The sequence below is a fragment of the Chinchilla lanigera genome, unplaced genomic scaffold (assembly GCF_000276665.1).
Source record: "Chinchilla lanigera isolate Chin_1 unplaced genomic scaffold, ChiLan1.0 scaffold00042, whole genome shotgun sequence".
NCBI lineage: Eukaryota > Metazoa > Chordata > Mammalia > Rodentia > Chinchillidae > Chinchilla > Chinchilla lanigera.
This window is the reverse complement of record NW_004955443.1, coordinates 9,045,089-9,060,273: the sequence shown is the minus strand read 5'-3', so window position 1 is coordinate 9,060,273 and position 15,185 is coordinate 9,045,089. Positions and strand designations below refer to the sequence as shown.

General features: G+C 45.7%; 1 protein-coding gene across 1 annotated transcript in view; it reads left to right on the top strand.

Annotated features, from left to right (window-relative positions):
- The window catches only part of Tbc1d1 (TBC1 (tre-2/USP6, BUB2, cdc16) domain family, member 1), a gene marked incomplete in the record, with an annotated part of 225,306 nt that extends 210,344 nt beyond the window's left edge, over window positions 1–14,962 (top strand). Inside the window, 3 exon segments of the mRNA XM_013518063.1 lie at window positions 2,065–2,234; window positions 9,195–9,368; window positions 13,128–14,962. Coding sequence (XP_013373517.1) covers window positions 2,065–2,234; window positions 9,195–9,368; window positions 13,128–13,328 — 545 coding nt within the window.
- Between the last annotated feature and the right edge of the window lie 223 nt (window positions 14,963–15,185).

Genomic DNA, 15,185 nt, shown 5'->3' with positions numbered 1-15,185 from the left:
GAGTTCGATTCCCAGTACAGGAAAAAAACCCAAAGGGACTGATTGTTTAAAGAATATAGTTGCTGCCCCCAAATGTCACCAGGTAAATTCAGGGGCCCCTTCTTCCCAAGCAGAAGCTTGAGGAGTCAGGTCTTTCTTTAACCCTTTCGTCACATTGCTACATTGGGCATCCATTGGGCATCCATTGGGCATCCGTTGTTTGAGGCCCCTCTGGTCTCCTGGGAGCTTCTAGGGCCAAAGTGGGTGCTGGGAGGAGCAGGCAGGCGACGGGCGGAGCACCCAGGCTAGCAGCGAGCATGTATGAGCCTGCAGGTCGGAGGTCCAGGGAAATGCAGCCTCAACAGAAGGTGCCTTTTTTCCTTGTTTTTGGTCTTCCCCCAAGATCTTTGCAAAGATGTTGATTTTTATTCTGAAAGATAAACTTTTGTCTCAGCTATAAATGTTTATATATTAAAAAGAAGCCTTACTGTTACAAATCACTGAGACTTTGAATTTACTTTCTTTTAGAAATATAATTTCCATTTAAAATGCATCTTAGGTCTTTTTATTTCCTGCCGTGAATTACATGGTTAGGCTGCATGGTTTATAAACCAGGTGTTTCACAGGAATCCTCTTCGGTGACCCCTCCTTTATACACGTTGCACTTCCCCTTAAAAAGCTCAGATTTCAAAGAGGCAATCACTTCTGTAATTTATCTTCCCAGCTGCAGTGACAGGCAGGAAGAAGGAAGCAGGGGCTGGGCCTTCCCACGCCCAGGACCGCCCTGCCCTGCAGCAGTGGTGATGTCTGTGGAAGTAGCGAGGTCCCTGTGCCGGCCCAAGGTGCAGGCTGGGTTCAGTCCCGGCACTGCCCAGGGCCCATCCAGGTCCACACCAGCTCCAGTCCTGTGGCCAAGGGCTTTGTGAAGGTCGCAGAGCATTCTGAGGCTAGTCTGTCCAGCAGGCGCTCAGGCCTGTCCTTTCTCCTCCCCCTGCTTTGTCTGGAAACCGCTCTGACTTAGCTTCCCATTTGCACAGAGCAGGCACCCTCTGCTTTTCTGTTGCTTGATGGTTCTTCCATGTCCTCATTCTAAGCCAGCTGGAAGGCATCACGGTCGGGATTCAACCTCTCACCTGTTTTTGTTTTTCTTCATTTGACACTTCACAACTTTGTCTTTTCCATGATCTTAAGCTAAAAAACAAAAGAGAAAAGATATATTGACCATTGCCCCTAATTATATTTATCCTTTTATCTTTTAAATTATGTGTTTTCATAAATAACTTGCGTGAGTTATAGTCACCCAGTAACTAGTTGCTGTGACTGTGCTGGCCTCAGGACATTTGATTCTCTTTTCCAGCCTCTCTAACTCTGTGGGAAGGGTGTCGCTGCTCATCTGGTCACCTTGGCCACTTGCCCGCTGCCTCCTGCTGTGTAAAATCAGTATATAAACTACTGTCCCTCACCAGCCTTTCTGAAACATGGCACGAACTAGAAAGTAACTTTGACCAAGTACTTTAAATTTCTCAGGGAGAAATGTTTTTTACTGAGTGGAAACTCAGTGTATTTACATTTAATAATGTACTTCTGCAATTGAGTGGACCTTTTACAATTTTTAGGTATCTTTCAATTCCATCTCTTATTTTAAAACAGGAAATAGGCATTTTTTCATTTACTCCGTCTTAATTTCTGATGCAGTATCAGTAAAAATCTTTCAGTCCTACTCATAAAAATATGTTCTAATTAGTAAGTCCTTTAAGATCCAGAGCATTCCTGGAAAAATGGACTAGTAAAACATCTTGTCTCATTCTCACTTTAACTTTTGAAGCCTGCTTTAATTTACTTCATTTTTCAAGTGGGAAAAAAAAAAGACTTTTCTGGATCTGTGACAAAATCTAAGCGATGTGTTTCTATATTATTTTTAGTATTTGCAGTATTGTCTTGACAACCCCCTGTGAAATAGCTAATTCTTAAAAAGAAATAAAATTTGCACCTTGGGGTTATGTTTCCCACCTTCCCGCTCTGTGCTATGAGGAAAAGGAAACAGAACGATGCTCAATAGACTCTGCATTTCTTGTGTTTTCCCAGATATGATCTTCCTTCAGGGATCAGAGGTCATATTTAAAGTGGCTTTAAGTTTGTTAGGAAGCCATAAGCCCTTGATTCTGCAGCATGAGAACCTTGAAACCATAGTGGACTTCATAAAAAACACACTGCCCAACCTGGGTCTGGTGCAGATGGAGAAGACCATCAATCAGGTATGGTTCAGTCCAGAGGCTCGGAATGCTTAAGCAATTTGGGATCTGTCGAAGTTGAAATTTGGAGCAGAAGCTGCTTCCTAACCATTGCGTTCTCAGCAGCGTCTTACAGGGTGCCTGCCATGTAGGGGCTGTCATGGATGTGTGTTCAATGATGAAACACGTGTGTGTGTTGTGCGTGTGATGGTGAAATGGCAGGAGTATTTAGAGAAACTCAGCAGTATTTAGATGTAACAAACGTTGTCAGTTTCTTACATTTAAGAACCGAAGCCTCTTAAGGCTTTGACTCTTAAATGTTTGTTTTCCTGAAATGCGTACATTTGTAAGATGCAGGCTTTTATACAATGAGTGCTTTGCTTTTTGTGCTGAATAGTAATTCACTGAAAATTTTTGAAAATACAATCATACCTCGGTTTATGAACTTAATTTATTTTATACTTTTGGGGAAGATGGCTGAGTTTGTGTGTGTGCAGGGAAGATGGCTATGGTTATGTTTGTCACCTGATATGAAGTTTGCAAATGGAAGCAGAATTTTGCCAAACACTTTCATTTGGTGACCGAATTGTTTGCCAGCCGAAGCGCTTGTGAACTGAGGAATTCCGTACTGTAACTCCTACAATAATTTGTGATAGTAACATATATGTAACGGATCTATCTGTGGGTGTAGGTTTTCTGTTCGCTTTTATTGGTGTGATTTTTTCTCCCAAAATTCAGTTATACATATGTGATTTCGGTACCTGGTTTCCATTTCCAGTAGAACAATTGTTCTCTGAAATGTTGGAAGTGTAGCTGGGCATTACACCTAGATTGGATGGTGAGTGGTTAAACACAGAAAAAAACACAAGTCTGACCTGGAAAAAGGAGAGTTCTTCATATTGATTGTTACTTTGGATCCCTGCATGCTGCATATACCCATATGAAAGAGCAGTTCTTTTCCACTCTGCACTTAATTTTTAGTTAACTGGCATTCTCTGTCTTTTTCTATTTTACTTCCCTGGCATGGTCTTCCTGATGAGGATAGTGTTGGCTTGTCAAGGCCTTCCCTTTTGCCAGGGTGAAGGGAATCTCTGTATATACACGATCTCATCCACTCATGGCCACATTCCTGAGAGGATGTACATGGTTAATGAACTGGCATATACTCACTGTCCTGCAGAAGGGGAAGGTGGGCCTTCCAACACGCTTCAGCAGCTGTTCAACACCAAGTGTTTCTGGGAGTCATTTAATTGTGGAGTTTTTCTGGATTTTACCTTCATCTTATTACTGAGTTCTCTGTCCTTTTGATTCTTTAATTTCTGGCATATTTATATTCATTCCCTTTTTATAGCTTTTGTTGCATATACTTAGGTTTCCTATGTGCTGGGGCCTTGGTTACTGAGGTCAAATCTGTGTCCAGTGGATTCCTGGCTCTGAGGTAGGTCTCTCGGGGTTGAGTTTCCCTCCTGGGTGTCGAGGCCCAGGAAGCATCCCTTCCTCCCCTTTCCTGTGGAGTAATGCCGAGCGTAACTAGGATGCTAGCATATACCGGGTGTTCTTTCCTGTAGAAAGGTGTAGAAATAGACACAGTGAGGGAAGAGCATAGTTGTGTCTTTATGTGCTGATTTCTTTCAGGCTGCTGTTTTGAACTCCATTGACTCCTTAACAACTCTGAGACATAATATTACAATCCCCATTTTTATCAATGAAGAAAGTGGGCAGAGAGAAAGTGACATGCCCAGCACCACATTTGCAGTGGCAGGGCCTATGGGAACAAGGCTTCGGGGTGCCTGAGTGCTGCTGTTGGAAGTGAGGTAGTTGAGCCCAGCTGGAGCGAAAAGAATGAGCTAGATTAGCATTTTGTGCAGAGCCCAGACAAGAAGTATTTCAGGCTTTGCAGCTGATAAGGGCTTTGCTGCAGTTACTCAGCTTTACCTTTGCTGTTCAGAGGAGCTGTAGACAGGTATAAAGGGATGAAGTGACTATGTTGCAATAAAACTTTATTTGCAAAAACAGGCAGTGAGACAAATTGGTCCACGGGCTGTAATTGGCTGACCTCTGAGCTGGAAGATCTTGACATGCCAGGGGCACAGGTATGAGAGAACGAAGAGCAATTCCAGGTACCCAGTGTATTCAGCTTGGAAATGGGGTGGGCATGAGGGTGTAGGTTGCACAGAATCTACATTTGGAGCCCAACTTTTCATTCCACAGTCAGTCTTGATTAAAAAAAAAAATAAAATAAAATAAAACTCCAGGCAGCCCTGTGCCCTCCCTGTTTCTGTCTCGATGGTGACATCTGAGCTGTCCCCCAGGCTTGCTGCACCTTCTGCCAGGGCCTTTCCTCCGGAGTCCTACGTGAGGAGCAGGCTACCTACTATGCAGTGGAGTTTCTCAGCAGCCCCAGGCCAGGACCTTGGAGATCGCAGGGTGGGAGGGGCGGAAGCATTTGCTGCTGTGACAATGTATGGCGCTGTGTACAGATAGCTTCGTGCTGTGGGAGGTGTGTTCTGAGCACTCCTCTGTGACAGCCAGCCCCCTACAGAAGGCCTCAGCGAGAATGGCGGGGGACAGCCTCTGGCCTTCGGCGCAGCCAGGCTGGGAGCAGCTGCAGAGGCAGTTCCGTGATTGACAGGCCAGGCAGAGCCCTCAGGTTGCTGAAGCCTCTGGGGCAGCTCCTCAGCGTGAGCTTGTGCTCACCCAGGGAACTGCCAGTTGCTTGTACACCATGAGCATCTTCTCGCCCAGGGAGAAGGGAGCTCTGGGAATGATGAGTGACGGAGGGACGGTCAGTGTCACAGTGAGTGCCAGGTAACTCTCAAGCCGCAGTTCAGCTTACGGCAGAAAGAGTCAAAAGCAGCTTTGGGAAGCTGGGCCAGTGGCCTCCTTTTAACATCCTTTATGTTTATTCATGGGGCCCCAGACCGGCGGCATCATCAGGTCACGCAGGAACTTGTTAGAAACAGAACCTGTGTCCCCACCCCAGACTCGCTGAGTCAGAGCCTGCACTTTCCCAGGCTCCCCAAGGCAGTCGCATCCACAGCACGTGAAAGCCGCTTCATCAAGAACAGTGTGGTGTTGCCCTTAAGCTTGTAGGATGGAAACAGGGTCCTGACAGTACTTGTGCTCAGGTGCGGCGGCGGCGCGCAGCCTCCTCTGCCCTTGCGGAGCCCTCTCTTCTTGGGCAGTGGGCGCTGTTGAAAGTGAGCAGTTGTGTAAAAGGACCGGCAGTGCCCCACCAAGAGGGTAGGGTACAGCAGTACCTCTGGCATTGTTTGGAATTGCTCACATGTGGGGATAATAAAAAGCAGAACAGCTTTTAGTCAACTTCACTGTTGTTTTTAAGTTCCCTGCACACTTTCCTCTTGTTTTTAAGTGCCCCCATTGCCCAACCTCTGTGTGCCACCAAGACCAGGAGATTGTAGGGCAGGGTGTGGTGGTAGGAAGGTAGAAAGTGTGTGGCTAGGTCTACAAGCCACCGGAGCTCATGGCTTTGTTATACAGAGTCCACAGACTCCAGAGAGAAAAACTGAGTCTCCAGTAGCAAAGGCTCCAAGAACATGAACAGTTCACTGAGAGGAGAGCCATCTAGTAAACAGATGGCTGAGAAAATACTAGCTTCGTGCATAGGTTAAGTGTATGTGTGACATATAATATCATACCTACTGGATTTAACAACCGTCATTTTTTAATGCCAGTTCATAACACGAAGTGTACGCTGTATGTGGTGCATGGCTGTGTTGATAGTGGCATTGTGCTTTGACTTTGCTCACTTGGGAAGCAGTTTGGCAATATGTATCACAACCCAGTAAAAATTCATACTCTTTTAATTTCTACTTCCGGTTCTTAGAATGTGTCCTTAGGAAATAACTAAAAATGTGGGAAAAGCCAGATGTATAAAGATACTGTCTTTTAGTTGGAAGTAACAGTACTTAATGTTCAGTACTTGATGAGTGAGTTGATACAGTTTGAGTCAGGTTGTGAGAAGACCATGCTGCCATTTTAGGTAATTACGACTCTAAGGAATGCAGAGCAACGTGAAGAAGCTTTTAGAACATGATGTTACGTGAAAAACAGTGGGTAGGAAACTTTATGTTGTTATGTTTACAACTAGAAGAACATACGTACAGAAATAAAGATGAAATGAAGAATAGCAAAAGGATGGGAGTTGTACTGGTAATTTTTCTTTGGTGTTTTCACGCTTTCTGTGTAATAGCCGTGTTGCTTCGATAACAAAAATGAATTGTTTCTCTTTCTGGCGGAACATTGAACATAGGGAAATGGGTAATTCCTGCTCTGGCAAGCAGAAAAGAATGCTCCCTTCTCTTCAGCCTCAAAAGCCTGGAAACCTTGGAGAAACCGGGGAGCCGGGATGGTGGGAAGACACCAGATCCCCACTAGTCATGACTCAGGCCTCAAGATGGACCCGGAAGGGAGATTGGACCCAGTCCCCCTTGGAGAGGGACCAGTGCTCACCAGTGGAGTGACTGGCTCACGGGGACTGGCTGCTGTGAGACCCAGACAGACACTCAGCCCCCTCCACCCGTGTGTGTGGGGCGGGGGGCACACTTGTCCAGGAAGTGAAGACACCTCAAAGTGTATCTCGTTTGCCCATCCGTACACAGTTTCCGCATTACCCTGGTCTGTTTACTGACGGTGCTTCTCTGAGGTGACATCCCGTAGGATCAGATTTTCATCTCAGGCCTGCCTGCTCTCCTTTTGGCAAAGATCAGACACCAGCAGTGGGTTGCATGTGGCTGTAAGTGTGCAAGACCCCAGGGACTCCTCGCACCACTTTCCTCTCCTGCCCTCACCTGAGTGAGTGGCCCACAGACTGAGTGCAGTGCTGGGGGCCGGGGCTGCGGTCAGGGATCCGTCCCGGGGATAACTTTGGTCAAGGCTGTCCGTGAGGGGCAGTGAGGAGATAAAGATCCAGTCAGCAGAAGTGATAATGTCCCAGGACAGCCGCCGGGACTGAGGGAGGCTCAGAGCAGGGTGAGCCTGCTGAGAGCAACTAACCACAACAGGTCGTCAAGGCATAGAGGCCAGAGGTTTTGTTGCTAGGTTTTCCATGTTAAAAGATGTTTTAGGAGTAAATCTTTGTGGGTGAAAAGAACCTTGTGTGTGCCACTTCTTTATCCCAGATTGGGAATTACATGCAGTGCCAAGGCAGTCTCCGGTTTCCTGTTTTGTTCTGTTGGAGCTATTCAGAGCCGCTGTGAAGAGGCACCCACTGCAGTTTGGGTGAGGCACAGGGTGAGAATGGGAGGGTGCGTGACAAGTGTGCAGACCAGGCCCCTTAGCCATGAGAGCCAGGCATGTGCTGGGCACTTCTGTGAGCTGTCTCATTCTTGCCACGATGCTAGAGGTGACTGGTATTAGCTCTGTGTTGGAGGTCAGGCTGAGAAAGTTAGTAACACTCAAGGTCACTTAGAGTTGTCAATGGAATCTGGATTTCCAGGCTTACCCAAAGCCTCTGAGCCAGCAGCCTTGACCCTGAAATGGAGATGGTGATGTCCATTGACCTCATGGTCACACTGAAGGACTAAAAACACCAGCTCAGTGTAGGAAATCTGTCTGTGTCTCTCTGTGTCTCTGTATCTCTGTCTCTATCTCTGTCTCTCTCTCTCTGTCATACACACGCACATACCCATTGCACAGAGAAGTGTGTATTTTAGTTTTTAAGGATAGGATGACTTTTGAACCTATTTCGTGTTACTGAATGAAACTGAAAAGAAACTGAAAAATTCATCTCAAAGAATGGTGCAGAAGTAAACACAACCTTTGAAAATTGAATCTTGTAGCGTGCCATCATGGGAAACTGTTTTTCTCTTATTTGGAATTGGAGCTTGAACCCAGGGCTTTGTGCAACTAAAATTAGACAAGTGCTAGACAATCCCCAGCCTGTTATTTTATGTATTTTATTTTAGGCAGAGTCTCAGTCACCCAGGCTAGACATGAACTTGTGATTCTCCTGCCTCAGCCTCCCAAGTAGCTGGGATTACAACCGAGCAGCAAGCACACCTGGCTTCTGCTGGCTTGTAACTATGTTAGTTTCTTTTGTAAGGAAATGCTGTGTAGAGGCAGTTTGTGCTCTTGTGAAGTCCAACTTCATTCTCTGAACTATGTTCTGACCTATCAGGGCTGTTCTCAGATCCATGTAGGGGTTTCACCCCTCTCCTGAGGGTGCCCAGCTGTGGGTTACCATTGAGACCAGGGAGGGGAGGAGGTTGTGCTGGGCAGTAGCAGCATCTGTCTTCTGATGCCAGCCCTACCTCGTCAGCCCTGCAACTTCCTCACCTGGAGAAAGTACAGCCACCATCGCTCGAGTCACTTGCGCACTTTGGGTTGTGTTTCACATGTGGTTTTGTCATCACTGTTACTGTTGTGGGAAGGGAGACAGCTCAGGCATTGTTTCATATTCACTCATCTGTGTGTGGGAGTAACATTTGGGTTTGGCTCATTTTTGCCTATCTCTGTGCAAAGAGTGTTTCAGTAAACAGTTCCATTACTTAGCTGTTTTTGCAACTCTGGAAACCCAGCTGAGTTACCATTAACTTTGGCTTGGCGACTGTGCAAATAGGCGATGGTTATTTGTGTTTGCTCCCTCTAAGCTATAGGTGATATATCTAACCTAATGGAAATTTCAGAGAAAAGAACTAAAAGGAAATTTTTGTCTTTTGAAGAACAATGTCTTAGCTTTTGGAAGATGAGTGTCTGGCACCTTGGAATTATTGTTACCTTGGAATTATTTCTAGATGTTTCTCATATCTTTTCTTTCCAAGTAAAATTACTACCTCCTCAGTGCAGAGTTTTCCTTATTTCTCATCTGTTACCAAGCATAGTGCCAAGTGTGGAGGTGGTGATTGATGGATGCTTTTTGACGTGATTGTGTGTGTGAGAGAGAGCATATGTATGTAGTTGCATTGTGATCGTGTGAGATTTTTCTCATTTTTGGAACCTGATGACCTTTCTGTGTCTTAACAGGTGTTTGAGATGGACATCGCTAAACAGTTACAAGCTTATGAAGTTGAGTACCATGTGCTTCAAGAAGAACTTATTGATTCCTCTCCTCTCAGTGACAACCAAAGAATGGATAAATTAGAGAAAACCAACAGCAGCTTACGCAAACAGAACCTTGACCTCCTTGAACAGTTGCAGGTAGAACATATTTATAGGGCAGCTTCCTGAACCACAGTGTGTGGTCGTTCATTAACTCAGCAGAGCAACAGCAGACTGGCTTTCCCATGACCAGAGGACCTTTCTCACCCTGATGTGTTTGTAGTTGAGATCAAAGCTGTCCCAGGAGAATTGCTCCTTTTATTTCTGAGCAGACAGGTTATCCTTGTTAAGGTCAGGCAGTCCCAGATCTTTCGGAGAGCCTCTTTCTGCACTCGCCCTTTTAGGAGACAGGCCCAGAGACGAGCTTGGTTCCAGGCGCTGTGGTGTTAGTAGCTGAACACCAGCACTGTTCTCTGAGTAGTGAGAGTCAAGATCTTTCACTGCCACAAGGGAAGCAAGCATAAATCTACCTAGCGGAATAAACCAGGACGTATGTTCATTACTTAGGGTTCCTTGGTGCAAGTGCCAAGATTTGACTAACGAAGAGTATGGCTTTCCATTCTAGAATCTTCCACCTTAAGGTGGGTAAGTGCACACAAGCAAGGCAGAATGGCCTGGGCACTCAGAAGGTGAGATGGAGCCAGTGTCTGGCATAGTCCATGATTTTGCCAGACTGGAGGTGGCCCTGCCATGCTGTCACCAGGCAGGCTGCTGCCAGCTCTGCCCCGTAGCCTCGTCTGTGTGACAAAGACAGAAAAAAGACCTCACTGCAGGCCGCTGCTCCTTTGTTGTCAAATGGCACACAGTCACCATGTATTCTACTTTTTTAGTGTCGCTAATAGGTCACTGTCACTGTCTAGGAATTGTTCGGGGGTATTTTTAAAATTTGTTTTAAAGTTGTCCATGGAGTTCTCTGTGCTGTCTATAGAGTAATTCCTTCCATTCCAGCCTGAGCCTGAGTGGTCCCCAAGGAGAGCGGCCTCTTTGTAGCACAGGCTCGGTAGAGATGTGTGCGGAAAGCCGGCATTGGAAAGCCTGTTAGATGAAGGCTGAAGCACATTTCTCCCCGTAGACCTGCGGAAATGCTTGCTGAAGAGGAACTAAAGCAAAATGCCATCCTTACCCAGTGCCAATTGCCAGTCACATTGTGAAAGTTACCGTCTTTGTCCCTGAAATCATGTCTGTATACTATCTCCCCTGGAGGTCTCAGCCATAACCTGATGGGAAGTCTCAGGGACAGACAGCTCACCTGGCCTGCAAAGGTGCATGATGCAGGTGTTTATTTTAAATGGTTTCCAAGCCTGCAGTGGACCCTAGAAGTACAACACAATGGGAATGCTTTAAACTCATGGCTTGTTAAAACAGGCAGTTCTCAACTAAAAGGTGCATTTTCTTAGGTGAACGACCACATGGCTTCTTACTGATGCAGGGGAGCACTTTTATGCCGCTTGATATTCCCTTGACCAGGTGGCGCTGCACTCGTGGGATAATCATTCAGGACTGCAGTTTGTGCCAGTTCATTTCACCATAGTTACTGAGCCCTGACCATGTCAGGGGCCGCAACATTGGGTAAATCACAGCTGCTGTCAGAGTCAGGATGGATGTTGTGGTGTGTCGTTGATGCGTGCTTGGATATAGTTTTTCCCCGTTTTCTATGAGAATAGGTTTCACATATGTGACAACTGTTCCTCCTTTCGTATAAGAAAGATATAAGTTTTATACATAATTCTTTTCCCCCTAATTACAAAATTGACCTGTTTTCCAACTTTGTTCTGTTCATGTGTTGGTGGATACGTCACACTACATGCCAAAGTGCCATTTAGAATTTAGAGGGGATACTCTTTCACCTCTCAGTCCAGCAGTATCTAAGGCAGTTGTGCAGACATGTCGAATGTTTCCGCATAACTTACGTAAATTTTTCATAGAAATCAATATCTACAAGTCATTGATTCCCATTCTAAACTGAGGCCATGGGAAGTGAGATCATGTCAGATATGTAAAGTGTAAGCACATTATACAGTGACTGTGTAAATATCAAAAATTATTACAGTAAAAGACACATTCCCATTAATCTCGCTCAAAATACTCGCATCTTTCATCCAGCATCCTTATCCCATCAGTCTTGCTGCCTTGTGAAGCAGTTCTGGAGGTCCTCTTTTGTGTGTTTATTAGTTGGGCTTGTGTGGCTACCTCTATATATTGAATCAGTTCAAAACATTTACCTTTAATGGTCATTTTGACTGAGGAAGAGCCAGAAGGTGCCAGATCCAATGAACAGCATGGATGAGGATGAGCTGTAATGTTTTTCTCTGACAGCAATTGCTCTAAAGATTTTGAATTGATTCAGGACATCAAAGCAGCCACCAAAAGACACTCACAAAAGAAGCCTTCCAGAACTGGTATAGAAAGTGGCAAAAACAATAGAATGGGGGGGGATTGAAAGGGATTACTGGCAGTGTGTCTTTCACTGTAATGAATTTTAAAACTTTAACATTCACCATATTTTTAATCACATAATGTAAAACAAACTTCTTTCCACAAAAGAGCATTAGTCTTATTGGGAGGACCTGTGATTCACAAAGAACAGAAAATAACCATGTAAATTCGTTCATTCCTAACCATGCAAAATTGGTCCCCTACTAAAGCTGTGTGGCAAATGACCATGAGACTAGAGTTCACTACTCCCTGAGCCTTGTGGTACACCTCGGGATGTCGCGGGACTGCAGAGTCGTGAGGAGGGGCCCCACCAGGCCTGGACAGTGGGTAGGAGTTGGAGGAACAGAGTACATTAAGGCATCAGACTGATTGCGGTGCTTTTCTCCTTGTGTTTTGAGTATTCCAGTAGCACAGCTGGAGCTAGACTTTGAGTCAGGAGTTGTCGTTTGGCACAAGGGTCTGAAAACTACTTTCCCAGTTTGAAAATGAGAAAAACAAAATAGGTGTGCCATTTTTCCCGCCGAAAATCAATGGGACATATAAGGGGGTGGGGTGGGTTAATGGAGTAGAGCCAACCCTTGTGACCAGAGCATTGCCGAATGCCACAGTGAGCTGAAGGACAGGCCACAGAGGCCTGGGCACATCAGCCTCGTGGTAGGGCATGTGCAGTGTGTTAGAGGAGACCCGGTGTGGAGAACACCTGGGAGCGCCATACCTGGTGATGGTTGTGAGCTTGGTGCTAAGGATATAAACGGCGCAGGAGCCTTGCTCCTCCTCTAGAGGGGGCGCATACCTCCTTCCCAAGGGCAGCGGTGAGCAGTCAGAGACAGTACGTGGACACATCTCAGCAGAATGCTGGGCCACTCCAGGCTTTCTATGCCCAGATATCCTGCCCTCGGGATGTCTTGTTACTCTGTGGGAAATAAAAAGAATTGCAGAGCCATTCTGACTGTCAGTCTGAAATCAATTTGTCAATAGACATATGCATTAGTTGGGACAGGCCAGGCTGCTGTGTGCAAGTGCATGAAGCTCGCAGGCTCACTGACCTAACGTGGCTGGCCCCTGTGCGTCCTTGAACACTGCCCTTGTCCCTGAAGCATTCTTTGGCCATGTCATCACTGTCCTTCCTACGGGACTACCAGGGGGTTACATTCCACACCGTGAGATGCCACCATCCCCGAATCTGGCATCCAGAGCAGCCCCAGCAGGGAGAAAATGCAGGAGGATCTTGCTGTTTGCTAGGGCCTGGCCCAGCCAGCCTGCAGAGGAAGCTGGAGAAGTCTTGCCTTGTGACCAGAACTGATCTTCAACTATAGGCTTGTCTCTCTCAGTACCAAGCTCCAAATTGGATGGTACAGCTCACAGCAGATCCCTCTGGTGTTATCTTGGACAAGTACATTCTCATTTCTCTTCATTCTCCAGGTGGCACACGGTAAGATCCAGAGTCTTGAAGCCACAGTAGAGAAGCTCCTGACCAGGGAGAGCAAGCTAAAGCAGGCCATGCTGGCCTTGGAGCTGGAGCGGGCCACCCTGCTGCAGACGGTGGAGGAGCTGCAGAGGCAGCCTGCGGAGCCAAGCGCTGGGCAGCCTGACCACAGCCAGCCGGAGCCCACTGGTGACTGACAACTCTGCAGAGAGATTGCACACCTTCCTAACACTGTCCAGGCCTTAATCGTGACAGACAGAAGATGCAGGAGTGAGAGAACGGAGGATGAAGAGAACTTCTCAGGGAGGAAACTGGCTTGCCAACAGGCAAATATTTTTTTGAGCTGAGACCTGCAAATCAGAGGGCAAATGTCCCAGTGTTTGTTATTTTTGTTTTAGGTTCTAATTCATCCCTTCTCCAGTCCTGATTACTGTACTTAGTAGCTTTAGATGGCATGGACATAAATAAATGCACCTTTATGTTTTCTTGTTGTTTCTTTTTTGAGCAGCTCCTTGTTTGCAAAGAGCATTCATAATGCTGAGATTTCCAAAGCAGGAGGGGCTGAAGATGATCCCTCAAGCAAAAGTGTGGGTCTGTTGTTTTTAAAGACGAGTCCGTGTGACCACAGCTTCAGTGTCGCTGACAAGGTGCCTCTTGTCCATTGTTGTCATGGAAATCTTAGGATAACCATGGGGAAGGACTGAAAGGGATTTATTTAAGTTAGGTATCTTGCCAACTGTCAGTAAACTTGATCTCTATTCTTGATACTTAATGAAGTCTGCATTTAAAAACAATTAGAGTTTTTTCCATACACTTTTGCTTGTCAGTTTAAGTGTAGTTGATCAAAGTCAAGGTAGATTAATGTTTTATGAGAAAATCACCAGTTTCAGACTCTACCAGGTATTATTAGCATATGGTCTACAATTGCAGGGTCTGAGATATTTATTTTTTTGTGATAGTTTCACACCCATACTACAGAGTCATGTATTTATTTTTCCCTGTTGTATGATGTATCACAGCTATGTGTTCCTTTGAGTCTCAACCTCTTGGAAATCTGATTCCTTATAGAAGGAGCAGGGCACAGCAAGATTTTCAAGGGTAACCCAAGATTTGGGGCCTTGTGAAAGAGTCCAGGCTGAAATTGCAATCGGATGTATGGCAGCTAACAATTTTTCAGAGGTAGGATGTGTATTTTGAACGTAGCTCACAACAGTGACTCCCCTCCCTCTGAATGATGAAAACCCTGTGCCTTCAAGTGAAATGCTGCTCACAGTTGCCCTGCCTTCAGCTGGTCACTGCTGCAGGCCTCTCCCCTGTGCTCTTAGAATGGGCTGTTTCCTTGCAAAGGACCAGAGAACTGTGCAGGCGCAGGCCGCCTCCTGGACAGTGGGATTGTTTCTGGTCTTCACATCCTAGTGGTAACCACAGGAGTTTCTTTTGACTGTCTTGGCAGCAGAATATTTTTTATACCTGGGATGAGAGGGCAGATTGCCATACTCAAAGTCCTTACAAATCTCCCAACCTTTGCAGAGGGAGACCAGAGTGCTCCCCCAGTGCCTAGAGGATTGGTTGGCATTTGAGACTCCTTCCTGTTCCCTGGGTCAGAGGATAGCAATTCTCATCTTAAACCATGATGGTAAATCCAGTCGCTGCTATCCCAGTTGGTTCTGACAGAGCTTGGATTATTTAACATTTGAGGGCTTTTTTTCCACATTGTATTTTACTATTTGAATATTTAATAATGTTGAATTTTGGACATCTTATTGCTATTCCTCAAAAACATTGTGCATTGAGAAACAAGCAATAAAATGATAAATAACTCATGCCCACATTTTTATGGTTTTCTTTTTTAAACTTTGAACTTTGCAGCTCAGAAGTAAAGGAGTACCTCATGAATGCCTGTGGGTCTCAATGTGAATATTACCAAAGCATCAGTGAAACCATTTGAGATACAGGTTCTGCTTCCAGTAGCGGTACCCAAGCACTGTAATACTATGACATGTCCACATGGGGTGTGAATGTTGGCACTGATGAGACCAGCTCTGTTAGTTGTG